Source organism: Lygodium microphyllum, chromosome 13 (genome assembly GCF_053477565.2).
Source record: "Lygodium microphyllum isolate KBCC chromosome 13, Lygodium_microphyllum_v1.1.10, whole genome shotgun sequence".
Classification (NCBI taxonomy): Eukaryota; Viridiplantae; Streptophyta; class Polypodiopsida; order Schizaeales; family Lygodiaceae; genus Lygodium; species Lygodium microphyllum.
In genome coordinates, this window is record NC_141147.1 from 68228023 (window position 1) to 68242424 (window position 14402).

Here is a 14402-nt window from a genome sequence, read left to right on the forward strand (position 1 = left end):
CACTCTCCTAGAGGGAATGCCCTTATCCCTTCTTTAATATTGGAGTCACACTTGTACACTTCCTTGGTTCTCCTTTCATGCTTCATGTGAGTTGAATTTAGCAACTGCACGACTCATGGCATGACTAACGTAATGGCCACGAAGTGGCCAAGAGTGTAGTGGGTGGGTGTCCATGAGAAGCTACAAAAGTTCTTTCCATAGTGGGAGATGAACATGTAAAACCACATGGAGTGAAGAAGGTGATAGCATATGGTGGATTCATCTTGGCTATGCCAGCTTTGATGTGACCTACCAATATGAGTTCATTTCTCATGGCATACAATCCCTCTCCTTTATAAGGAGACCCGATCTTTTGCTGATTTCAAATTCCTCTAGTTCTAGAAGTGGTTGTCTGCCACCCATGACATTTGTTATGACACCCTCTCTTATTGATTTACAAAGGGTAAGACAACAATAAAATTAGTAGATTCTTGGAGGAATTCATTTTCTTCCTAGTTCTAGTATGTTCTATGTGCATCTCCCAAATGTACCTACTTTTCTTAGATCTATTGTAACATCACCTTGGTGGAGGTTTCCACTTCTCTATCCAATCTTTGTCTCTTTGGGCACAAATTGGTCTTTTGGCCATCGGATCAAAGCTCCTTTCTACATGTATACCAAACTAGATTTGTTCTCTATAGGCTTTGGATGGACTGTGTGGACTCCATTGATAGTGTCATATGCTTTCCTAATTCCTTTATTTTCTTTGGCAATGAATTTCTATTACTCTTCTCTAAGACTTCTAAATATCTCCAAAGGGAGCCTTTTGTTGCAAGCTCGAGGTCTACTTCATAGATTTCACTGATTTCTTTGGCTACTAATGTGCATTGCCTTGGAGAGGGTCATTTACCTTTCTCTATAAGCCCTTATTTGCCTTTGTAAAGGATACTTCTTGCCTCTTTCTTTGAACTCTTTTTTCACTCAACTTTCTCTCTCTTCGACAAGTCTTGAGGTTGTTGAGAAGTTTCATTTATCTCCTTTGGGCCTCTTTACATTGAGAAAATGGTTTCACTTTGTCACTTTCTCTAACCCTTCCATTTTCAACGGTTATCAAAATGGCATATCATAAAGTGTGAGATTCCATTAATGCCTTCTTCCATCTCTACCAAAACGCATAACACTTGAGATGTGAGATATTCACTAGCAATTTTTTTTCAAACACCTCTCTTGAAAATTTGATTACAATTTGGCAATAAAGTTGACAGCTTGAAAAGTAACTCACCACATGCTTGAATGTATTTTTGCATGGGCTTTTTTAGATACATGCTTTTCCACTAGAAAGAGCAATTTAAGTTTATGAAATTTTTGCACTTTTCACATCTAAAGTCTTCAAAATTTAGGCAATCATTGTGATTTTCTAGCCTCAAAAGTAATCTTATGCTCAAATTTACGTTGTTGAACCCACTTTTGTAGCTTTACTGAGTGAAAATGCACCTAGAAGGAAGACACTAATTAGTAAGATCATCTTCCTTCTAATTATTGGGATCACATCACAAGTTAGAGTGTGAAATTGTACCAATGCCATCTTCCTTTCAGACTTTTTTGTTATAGCATGGCTACAATTTTAAATTTCTTTAAGCCTCTCCCCCACAATCCTATCTAGTGTGGTTGTGAGCACCATCCAAGTGCTACAAGAGACTTGGCAAAGTCCTTTGAAGTTCTCTAAATGATTCCCATTCTAGCAAGTCATCTAAGTTTAACCACCTATAGTGGTCCCTTCAAATAGCTTAGCATCTCCTTTGGCAACAACAAGTGCGAGGCATGCAAAGTGTAAGATACAAATTCCTTGAATATCCAATTGACATTCTTGTCCAATTATATTTTCTTATACCAGTTCCTTTGGACCATTCTAACTACCATTTCATGAAGGCTTGTGACTTACTCTGTGTTTCTTGATTATGGTTCAAGATTTTAACATTGTTATTGTGATGTGCATTATCTTAGGTTGGTTATGATGGGAAGACTAATAAAATGATGTGTTATGAGGAAAAATCCTCCATTAAGTGGGTGTTTCCAAGGATTATCCTCCTGAAGCTTTCTTATCTAGCACAATGTTGTGCCCAAACTTTGTTTCCAAGCACAAGTGTAGTCAATAAAACAAGTAAAACATGATTACCTTGATCATATATGCATGGAGAGCCAACACACTTATGCTTGGAAACAAAGTTTGATTGATGGTGAGGCTTCATGAATGTTGTCAATTTTTGGTCGGATGTCAACATGAGGTTAAGGTTTGAAGCATAGATGGTGACTCTGGTACATTGCAGCAAATCAAGCAAAGTTTGTGGAATATGAGCATTGTAAGGTTAGAAGTGTGTGCTAGGGTATACACATAGTTTACTTGACTACACAAGGTGGAATGAAGCTAGTCAAGTCTAGAACTTTTTCTACATGTAAGTTGTGTGGGCATAGTAGGATCACCGATGTACTGTAGGGGAGGTTTTTTCTTGCACTATAAGAGCTCAGGAATCCTACCACTAAAGCCATCCTATTGTTGTTTGACTTTGCTAGACGCATCTGTTTATACACACTAAAACTACTAGTATCTTTAACACTAGCCTTGCTTCCTCACTCACCTTGTTCACTTCACTTACCTCATTATTTTGTTGATGGTTTGATGAAGTGCATGATCACCATCATATGGTGTTATTTGGTATGCTCTCCTTTGCCACATGGTTCACTTGACTAATTGTGGTGCAATGAAGCTAGTAGATCCTACATGGTTCACTTGAGTGCTTGTGGTGCAATGAATCTAGTAGAGTCTACATGTTTTGTCTCTTATGCAAGTTGTATGGTACTAGGAGGATCACGAATGTGTGGTAAGGGAGGATTTTGCTTTCACTACAAAAGCTTAAGGATTAGGTAATGATCTAGGCTATTACCAATGGCCTCTAGTAAACATGGGTAAGGGAGTGTTTTCCTCTAGTAGACATGGGCAAGGGAGTGTTTTCCTTGTATTATAAGAGCTCAAGGATCAAACCATGGCTTAATCTATTATCAATTGCCTCCCCAGCATGTACATGGTTTGTGTACATTAAAACCACTTAGTATCTTTAGCATTGGCCTCAATTCCTCAAGCACTCTTTTCATCTTCCACACCTTAGTCTCATGTATTGATGGCTAAATTTTCAAGTTAATAATTATATTAACTAGATATACAACATGAGAAGTCTTATTTTGACTATCAATATCATCATCGTGGCCATCTCTTCCTTGCTCTCTCACTCAACATAGGTTGAAAAAGGTCATTGAGGCTTTTCTAAATTCTAACCTCATAGATCTTGCAATAATAGCATCTTTTATGTCATCTAGAGAGTTAATTCTTACCAATTTTACTCCTACACAAGTGATCGATTTATTGTTTTGAACTTTAGAGCCTTGAAAATTTAGTTCAACCTAGAGTAATGATTACCTTTTTACAATGTTTCAATCCCTTTTCAAAGATATATGCTAATGCAGTAACATTTTCTTTTTCAAAATGATTAAATATGTACAATGCATATAGAGATTGCTTATAAAGAAGAGAGCCTCTTTGAGACTCAACCATGAGTACACACTCATATGGTTCCAATTTTGAAGCACATGTGAATTTGAATTTGAGAAGTTTAGATATTCAAGAGAATTGAGAAACTAAAAGAAAAGTCATTGTGAGGATGCTACCTCCATGTTGAGAAATCATTTTGTCTACTAGAGGACCTCCAACACATAATGTTACTGAATTGAACTAGTGCATCTCATTTTCTCCCCTAGCCATAGGATTTTAAAAAGATCCCACTCATGCCATCATGGTTCTAATGGATACCATGACTTATCATACTCATACTTAAATCTGTAAACTACTCCTAGCTATATTGGAAGCTGTTCAAATGTCTTAGTTGTGCAAAAAGCATATATCAAGAGCTCTAAAAGATATAGGTACCAAAACACTCCATAATCCACAACTCCTCACAAAAATTATCATCATGGCATCAATATGTACCATTGTTTCATTCTTCAGTACATGTACATTATTTATTGTAGTCATTACTTTATTGGAAGTAGACAATTTGCTACTCTGATTCAAGCATACATGGTAGTAATTATTTTAATAAATTTAGCAATTCCTTTAAGATATCAAGATGCCTTCAAACAATGATGTATAGATGCATGTGCTCATGCTTATTGGATCTATCTATAAAAATAGAAAATTGTACCCCACATCCACTCATATATTTGAAAGAGCACCTTGATACTCTACAATGGATGAAAGATGACACCATAGTTACCAATTATTTGAATGTTAACAAAATGGTATTAGAGAATTGCACTTACACTTTCACATACCATAAGTAATACAAATATCCTCTCATTACATTGAGTCTTGCTCAATACATGCCAAAGGACCCAATAGACTAGCCATTCTACATTTATAATATCCGAATGAGAGATGGGAAACATGGTCAACACGCACCAATGATTATCTATTATAGTTACTATTCAATTACACCTACTACACAAGTAGCATACTTTATACCACTAGCTTATCTATGCCCATTTGTAATCACACTTACTCCTAGATTCAAGAAAATTTAATCATACATCTCTTGCCATCTATCATTATCTGTTGTGTATTGTGAAGGTGAAGAAGACTACTGCTCGAGTAAGGTTTCTCTCTCAATTGCTATACATGCACATTCAAAGGAGACAAGCCTGTTCATACCACCTTGCCAACTTTTCTTTCTCAAGCAGAGAAACAAAGACTTTGGTCATAAGTGTCTTGAATACTTTCCAATATTCCACAAGTACATTCTCTTTCTTGATATAGACGATATAAATAGTCCCATTTAAGTCAATGTCATTTGGTTCTTTCTTATCCCATTTTTGGAAGTATATAAGAAGAGAAAAGGAACAACTGCTCTTCCCTATAAATGAACCACCAAAAAAAGAAACTAGGGCACCAGCACCTTCTATAAGAAAATCCCCTAAGATTATGCTCACAAAGAGCAAGCTGTCTATTAGTCCATTCTCATATCCAAAGAAATCAAAGGGAGTGAAAATCATCTAAATTAGTGTTGTGAAGACAAAAATTGTTAGGTACAAAATGCCAAAGCAATCATTGTTTGCCCAAAATAAACCTATTAGAAAATAGTATTTGATTTTGTTGGGGCAAGCTCAAATTCTTATATCATAAGGGCTACCTTAATGAATCAAAAAATTAAAAGTATTCATTAGAGTACCTTTAGGATAATAAGTGAAGATGGCAACAATCTCAAAATAATCCACAAAATCCAAGGATATGCACCAACCTCCACTAATATATAGACCTGAATTGTAACCAATCCATGCATTTTAGTCCCCCTATCCAACATATGTAGATCAACATGACGCAAAAGCAATCAATTTTTATAGCATCAATAGCCTTCCAATTCGATATAACCAAGATCATTTGCTCCATGAATCTTTCCAAGTTGGTATATCCAAATTTCTTGTCTTATATTGCCTATCCAAATCAACACCAAAGCAATGCAGAGTGGATGATAATAGTAACTCTTCCATCAATGTGATGCTTATTAAACTAGATCTAATAGCAAACTCGCATTTACTACTAACATGCATCTCCAATTGCATCCTATCAACATTGACAGTGTCACATTATTTTGATCATGGAACTAATAGCAAACTTGCCTATGCCACCAAGATGTTTGGCACATTTGCATCAATGGCCAACAACAAATATGTGATTGTGAGAGACCACCAAAAAGTTGATGCTGCATGTAATTGGACTTGAACTTTCTTACATGAGAATTGACTCTTACATTGTAGAAATTTGAGAAATTATCAAGGAACATAGAATGAGAACCTTTAGAAGAGGCAAAATTTCCCAATAATACCAAGAATGCTAATTCGTGGAAAATTGTCATGAAATATACCTCCATGCAAAAGCAAACCATATTAATAAAGATTGTATGAGCACAGTTTCAAATTTTGCATTTGAATGGCCCCTACAAGAAATCCCTGAAATCGAGTAGAATCTAGACATGATGGAGTTCAAAAAGATTTTCAAAGTTGCTTCAGGATTGAATACCTACAAAAATTAAAGGTATTGATCCTATCTACCCATTGATCATCTCTGAAAGCTCCTTTTATGAATGGAGCCCTTGGGTGGATAAGTTTCCATGCAACCATGAAGAATAATTATTCAAAAGTACTACACGTTAGAATCAGTGGATTAAGATCATCTACTTACATTTATAACATGGTGTTTAAGAATGTGGTAAGCTTTATATTATATAATGCTTTAAGGTGGTGAAAGTGGCTGCCAATTCTCTTTATGAGCTTCCATAGGAACAAGGAATTCATTCTCAAGAGATTGTGAGAGGCAATAAAGTCCAAACCAGCAGTGTTTTTGTTCCATTTTGGGTTAAAGGTAGTAGATGAACATCCAAGTTAAACTTTAAATGGCATAATACTATTACCATCTTTTCAATAACAAAAATCTGCCCTTCAAACAGTTTAAAGAGTGGGAAATGCTCATTGACAAGAATTGCCCCCAAAACAATACTAACCCAACAAAAGACTTTTTAAGATATCCAGTGTTCAGTAGCTGGCATACTGAACACTTGTTCTCCGATTCATCAGATCTTTGACAGCAATCTCATAAATGTCTTGATCTTCCCATTTATCTCTGTAACCATCAGGATCTGAGTGCTTTTTCTTGCTAGAATCCATATATATATCCTTCCTCCAACACTCAAGTGGTGCACAGCCACACTGTTTCACTAGCCAATCATCATATTCAAACTGGCAAGATAATGGAAAAAAGTAATCAAGAAGGTAATCAAGGCAGAATATAAAGCAGAATTATGTTAGAAACTGATTAAACCAAACGTGACAACAATCTGAATGTAACTCTTCTTCATTGTTGTGAGGGGTGTGCACATGCATGCAAGCTTGAATGTGCGCATGTAGATGCCTGTCTTCGTGCATGTGATGCAAAATTCATCCATGCCTAAACTCAATATACATTGAATGTGTGCAGGGTGTCAGCAAATTGTTAGGTCTGGTCTGCACAATACCATGCACCTTGCAGCATTGCTTTACGGTATGGCCTCACAATCTTGAAGCATTGCTTTACAGTACAGGTTCACAATCAGGACTGAGATTCTATAGAAGAGAAAAAAACTAACACGGAAGACAATGATGCTCAGAAACAGGATGAGAGGCTTCTTTGGGAGCAATTATTTGCCCCAATCCCTAGTTGGAAATGTACATTGCTATGGACATACATGAAACAGCTGCGTGGAAAATTTCCAACACAATAGATGTGTTACTCCCCTTCCAGCCTTGGACCCTCCTATGATAAAATCATTAGTCCCTCCTATGATCTAATCATCTGCGAATCCATTCACTGCTTCAGGAAGTTTGAAGTGCAGAGAGGCAGTAAATACAGGGAATCGAACTCAAAGATCATCGGTGCAAGTTCTGTGAGTACACATCTCTTCCATTAAGCTGACATCTGTTCAGAAATGTCAACTTCCAGGTCTTGTACATAGCAAGAGATGAGTTAAGAGTTAAGCCGCAGACTGGCTCATAATCAAGAGTATAAGATGTTTGTCGTTATCCAATTCGTGTGGGATGAACAGATTTATGAAGTTGACACTTTATCGTCACATGCTTTAAGCATACTCAGCTGATTGGTGGTAAAGACAGCTACATACCCTTGCATGCCAAATGCTTCACTATCTCGCAATCCCAATAATCCTCCCAAAAGACTGACCATACAAAAGGTAGAACACATACAACTGCTATAGGAAGGAGTTATGACAAGAATTTTCCTCAAAATTACGTGCTCATTAGTTTTCATCATGTTTGTACAACTTTGTTACCTGGTAAAAACCAACATCATGAGTCCTATATTTGGGGAGCCTCTTGACTTCAAGACTTGCATAGAATTCTTCCACAACCTTCATCATCTCTCGTCTTGTTGGTAATGGGATCCTTCTTGACAAAACCATAGCTATCCATTTTGATTGCAGCTGCATAAGTGGAAAAGGTATAACCTAAAGCACAAACCCAAACTACGATTTTGTCATTTAAAACAGTGAAGAAGACTGTTGTATTTAAAATTTTAACAATTATTTAAGCCTTCAGAAGGCAGCAAAACGAACAAGTCATACATGAAATGGCTCTGTCATATAATCTTTTCTGATGACGTTGACCAGAAACATGCTTCTATATGGACAGAGGCACACATCTAGCCACTTTTAGCGGTGGCTACTTAACTTCAGCTATGAATGCAGCACAGCTCACATTATATAAGTAGTTGCCATGGAAGCAAGTTATGTAAGGCTTGCCCCTGAATCTCAATAATAACGAGATGGATCACACCACCATCTTAAGTGCAGTCCTAAGATCTGTTTTTTTTTATCATGTACTAACATTCCAGCTCTTTCATGACATGCATCAATGTCAATATTGTTCCCCTTAACTTAGGGCTATATTCCCCTGCTCAGATGATACCAAATCTTCCTCTTGCCAAGTTTTATAATTCATCGAGCTTCGAAAGGGTAATTACAAGAAAGCCAGTGCCAGCTCTGTCTCCATTTCACACAGTGATAAGATAGGAGTGATAGACCGTAACCTGGAAAAGGCAAGAGCAATTGGTGACGACAATGCATTATGAGTGCAAATTGATGTTGCTCCACATAGCCAACATGCACAGCTAAAAGAACGGCCGCACAGCTACTAGCAGAAATCTAAACTTAATAAAGCCCCATCCTCAACAATGAAAGCACATCATACAATCTACCCCCAAAATGGTGTTTGAAGCACCTCTTCCAGGTGGTCAGGTGCATCCACAAACCATAGGAGATGACCCTAGAGTTTGGGTAGATATCACTATGCTTCTCACAGGAACTCGCCTAGGGAGGAGTCACAAGATGCTCATTTGCACAGGTTATATTACATGGCTAAGGTAACATGGGCTTCAAATGGATGCATTACCACCACTACATGTAGCTCTGCCATGACAAGCTGAACTGAGTCATCAGGATGCACCTCACTATGACAGATATTGAGAGAAGATGGATCTCACCAACAGCACCTAGCACAAAGATGGCCTTTTACAAGGACCACCTTGTCCATCTTTTTGAGGAGAGTTTCATTATAAGACCAAGATACATGGACATGCTTTTATATCATTTGGGTTGAGATGTGCCATTGGCCAAACATGAACCTCCTCACACTAACTCCATGTTTAGATAGGGAGATACTTAGGAGAGGCGCACAAGGATGTAGAAATTACATAGTGCAGCGGACAGAATCTGAGTAAGGAGTAGAGAATACATAGCAAATATGAAAAGAACAAAAGTTGCTTTACTTTCAAACAAATTCATACAAAGATGGCTCTATCCACCCATGCGCTTCCATTGTGGAGCTTAGATGGGAATCCAAACAGATGATAGGCGAAGAGCTTAAGGCTAGCTACAGGAAGAACTCTAACTAGGTGAAAGATAGATTGACAATGGCTTTGGTGGGGTCTTCCTTTTATAGCCCGGGAAGGTAGCCTAGTCAACCTACCCGACCATGTTACAAACCTTCCCTAGTCGGCCGGGAAATATTATAAGGAACTCGATAACTCCCTAGTCGATCATCCCTGTTAACTTCCACACACCGCAAGTCGATGCATTGTGCCTTGAGTTGCTACTAGCATAACTACTCTAAACCCAAAGGCTAGATCCACAAAGGTCACTTTTTTGCCATCCAATCACATAGACCTCATCTAATATACAAGTTAGGACCCAACCAATGTTCGTGCTCACACAATGCTTCTCCTCATAATGGGGGCCTTACAACTTAGAGCACCATGGATCATTGGTGGCACCTTACGAAGGTGGGGCATTGAGCATACCTAACAGAAGACATATCAAAAGTGCCAATGTGGAAGGTGGAGACAATGGCACTACAAGTAAAGCTATCAAAGATTTAGCCTTAAGTTAATCTCCTATTTATTTGCTATATTCTTCAGATCTCATATAGCCTCAAACCAGATTTCAAGTAAATATTTTCAAAATATGAGATTCAAAAATTTTGGTAGGAAATTTAGCTCAAAATGTTCTATAAAAGGAGATCATGGGCAGGCTACTCTTCTCTTCTTGTTATCATCACTTTCCTTGCTAAAGCCATCACCACCTCTCCCTCAAGCCTCTACCTTCAGCCTTTATCACCATCCTATTGGATACATGTGTTAGTTCTTTTATCATGCCCCATGTGTAAACAGTGTGAGAGTGTGTTTAGGTGCAAACACCTTTTACACCAACTAGCATAAAATAAAGGTCAAAGTAATCCTTCGCTCAAATCATGGGAGTAGTATAGATAGAAAGCACGTTGACCAGTTGACTACTAACTCATTGGAGCAACGAACAATCCAGAGTCCGGGACTAACTAGCACGATGAAGTTTTAAGTGTTTTATTCTCACTTTCCCCATCTGGGCCAACTAGTACGATGAAGTTTTAAGTATTGCATTCTCACTTTTTCCACTGCAAATGTTCCTCTCAAAATTTATGCTAATGCTTTAATGTATCTAACTTAGATGTTTACTTTCTTCATTTCCCATTGTGTAACCTCCATCTCAGCTGATTGGCTTACACCTTTATGTACCATAGGATCATAAATCTTCCTTGGCCTCATAGTATCAGACTTAGATCTTTTACCTTCTCTGTTCCACACTGTGTCGTGTGACCTCCACTCAGCTGATTGACTGGCATCTTTATGTACCATTGACAAGCAAACATTCCAAACATGTCTCTGAGGAGCACACTATGGTCTAAGAAAATGTTCTTGCCCAATGGTCTACCAAAATTATCATTGATTAAATGCAGTAGCAGCACAAGGTTGAAGCTAACAATCTCTTTGACACCAACATTAAAGATGCAAAAATCCCAGGTAAAACTGCAGCAACAGCAGCAGCACAGGGTTGAAGCTAACAATCATCTTTGACACAAACATTAGAGATGCAAAAATCATACCTTCTCTCCCCAGACATCTCTAAAGATGTAAGTTCACTTGCTTGGTAAAAAGACAGCAAGAATGACAAAACTTTCACTTAGCAACAAACAAAGTTTTGTAATGTTGCTTACCTTGAAAGGAAGTCCAATAAATGAGAGGGAAGGTGATAACAAAGGTGGAAATACATGCTGATAAAGTGGGCCAACACGACCATTGTCGACATCAACAATGCCTTTTGAATCCAAAAACGGGAAAGAAAACTCATACCTGAGCAACATATCAAATCTCATTACTTATATCAGAACATTGAAATGACGTGCTTGTGAACTAGCTTTTAACATACCCTGTACAAAACAATATCACATGAGCACAAACAGACTGGCCATCTTCAAACAAAATTGTACCATCTTCCTCGGCTGATTGTACCTGTGTTCATACAGAGAAACAACACATGAAGATACATGTACATACACAGTACACTAAACAGGAACACTTTCTGTAAAAAGGACTATTTTGCCAAAAGCAAAATATACTGCACTGGAATTTTCCTAAGGCATCATAGTAAGGCAACATCGACTACTATTGCTTAACCATGTTACTGCATATTGCACGAAAAGAAGTCCAAACTGCTGCCAAAACCTCATAGGGTGCATCCATTGCTAATTTAACACAAATGTTATCGCTAATCAACCATAGTAATGCATAGACTAAACCATAAATCACGGCTGAACTATCAATGGCATTCATAAAACACACTGCTGTCCATAAAAACCAACTGAGTACCACTAAAAACCAATGATTGTCCACAATAAAGCAGCAAATGATAACCAATCTCTAATGATCATAGTCTGATGCAAATGTATAGTTTCAGAGCCATGGTGAAAACTATATCCATATGCATACCAACTACAATGACAAGTACACTAAATAGTGATCCCATGGCAAACATACTATCAACAACAATACCTCAGATGCTTACATTTGAGATCCACTATACAATAGAGCTATCTATCACTAGAGGAGTGGAAGTGCTACCTCCCTCTTGAGGCAACACTCTGGATCCTTGCTCTACGAACTTGCCTAAGCCCGATCTAAAGTTATCTCAAGCTAAAAAGCATCGAGGTAAAGTTGCAGCAACTAAGAATGGTCTACCAAGTCACCCTCTTCCATCCATTTAGCATCCATTAGTGAACAAATCCATTCTCGAAACTTTCCTTACGTGCGAAAATCCGCTATGTATCAAAAATCTCATCTAGCTACTCGACCTCAAGCTAAATTTCAGCAAATATATCCTCTAGCACATCACCATGAAAATGGAGGTAATTTCAGGCTAGGCCCTATATGCAACATCATCAATCTTCTCCAATACTTGAAAGGGCCCACAATAATGCATATTCAACTTGGATACAATCTCTCTCTACCCTTCATCTTTTTCAACCTTGCTTTTTCAAAAGGCAGCACTATATTGTCACTCTTTGCAAACTACAAAGCACATCTATGGTGGTCAACTCTCCTCTTTTGCATCTCTTGCGATCTCTAAAGCGCCTACTTTACCTTCTAATAAGCCACATCCATGCTCTCAACATAGCAATCAACCTCAAAGATCTTATCCTTACTGTGCAAAATAGGAAGCACTTTCCTACACCCTCTACGACCTCAAATGGAGCCTTACCGAATGGAGCCTACCACCTACCCTCCACAACCTCAAACAGAGCCTTACCAATGGAACCATGCACTGCCCTACAAGAAAGTGGATCAACTGGAGGTTGGTTTTGGGCAACTGGGACAAGCTCAACATCTTGTAATGCATATGTTTTTTTTTGTTCAATAGGCATGGATACCAATGCAAGTAGCAAAAGACCCTCAAAGACATCACCATTCTCATAGGTGGTTGGCATTTCAAACTGATCAAGGGAAGAGGCTGCATTTTTAGCAAAAATGACATCTTTGCTAACAAAAACATGTTGAGGTGCAAGAATAATACAAACAATAGCCTTTGCTTTCTAAACTATATCCAACAAAAATACATTTAAGTGCCTTATTATCTAGCTTCCTGAGAAGCTCTTTAGGCACATGAGCATGTGCTATGCATCCAAACACCCAAAAGTAATCAATTTTTGGTTTCCAATTATGCCATGCCTCAAAAGAAGTGATCGTCTTAAGTGCTTTCGTCAAAACTCCTATTAAATACATGATTGGCACATTGTAGGCCCTCAAGCAAAAACTTGTGGCAGCCCTTTACTTTTTAGCATACGTCTGGTCATCTCCATGCGTGTGCGATCCTTTCTTTCAGTCACTCCATTTTGTTGAGGTATCATCCTCACAATGGCCTAATGTGTAATGCCATGCTCAAGCAAGAATGTCTTAAAAGCACAAAACATATACTTCCCCCCTCAATTTGTGTGTAGGGTCTACACCTTTAAACCTATTTCGGCTTCCAATTTCACAACCAAGTGTGTGAAGTGTGTAAACACATCCAATTGGGCCTCCAAACCATACACCCAAGCATACCTAGAGTGGTCATCGATAAATGTAAACAAAATACAAATGACCACTGAGTGCTCTCATCCGCATAAGACCACACACATTAGAGTGTATGAGCTGCATTTCTGGATATCATGCACTACACCATCCTTCTTAAAGGCAAACATGTGCATTTTGCCATGAATGCAACCCTCACAAGCATGGGGAGGTCAAATATCTAAAGTAGGCAAATCATCAACCATCTAACACCTCTGAAAAGTCATAAGACTGCCAAAACTCATGTAACCATAGCGAGCATGCCAAAACATCGTGTTCTGGATAGTGCGAGTTTGTGTGCTAACTATCAGAGCATGAAGAGATTTCTTATCATAAGTATCAAGCAAAAGCAAAACTTTGTACAAAGTCCCTAGTAAGCAAAAATATAATCAAGCTCTCTATCTCTAAAAATGCATTTGTCATCTTCAAAGATGACTTAAAAACCTTGTTTATTGAAGGCTGAAATTGAAAGAAGGTTTTTAGTGATCCCCCACACAAACAAAACATCCATAAGCTGAAAATCGAACCCATCTGGCAGTAATTATAATTGTACCAATGCCACATACATCATAGCTAGAGCTATTCGCACAAGAAATTCTCTTTCCCATAGGGGCTAATTGTATGGATGTAAACAAACACTTCCGTGAAGTGATGTGCCTGGATACCCCACTATCGAAATACCATGTATACTGCACCTCAGCAGCAGTAAATGCTGAATCAGACATAGACATGTCATACATAGTTACCTAGAACGGGAATGCCTGGATACCCCACTATTGAAATACCATGTATACTGCATCTCAGCAGCAGTAAATGCTGAATCAGCCATAGACATGTCATACATAGCTACCTAGAA

General features: G+C 38.1%; 1 protein-coding gene across 4 annotated transcripts in view; it reads right to left on the reverse strand.

The window, feature by feature from the left end:
• Positions 1-6258: 6258 nt before the first annotated feature.
• Positions 6259-14402, reverse strand: part of LOC148026735 (flavin-containing monooxygenase FMO GS-OX-like 4) — an 82940-nt gene continuing 74796 nt past the window's right edge. Inside the window, exons 4-7 of one of the 4 annotated variants that reach the window (XM_087691236.1) lie at positions 11370-11452; positions 11158-11293; positions 7905-8054; positions 6259-6819 (exon numbers count right to left, since the gene is read on the reverse strand). In XM_087691236.1, coding sequence (XP_087547362.1) covers positions 6616-6819; positions 7905-8054; positions 11158-11293; positions 11370-11452 — 573 coding nt within the window. In that variant the 3' untranslated portion in view covers positions 6259-6615. Of the gene's footprint in view, positions 6820-7904; positions 8097-8247; positions 8660-11157; positions 11294-11369; positions 11453-14402 lie in introns of those variants that run through there. The other 3 variants (XM_087691235.1, XM_087691238.1, XM_087691237.1) reach the window with 3 other exon arrangements.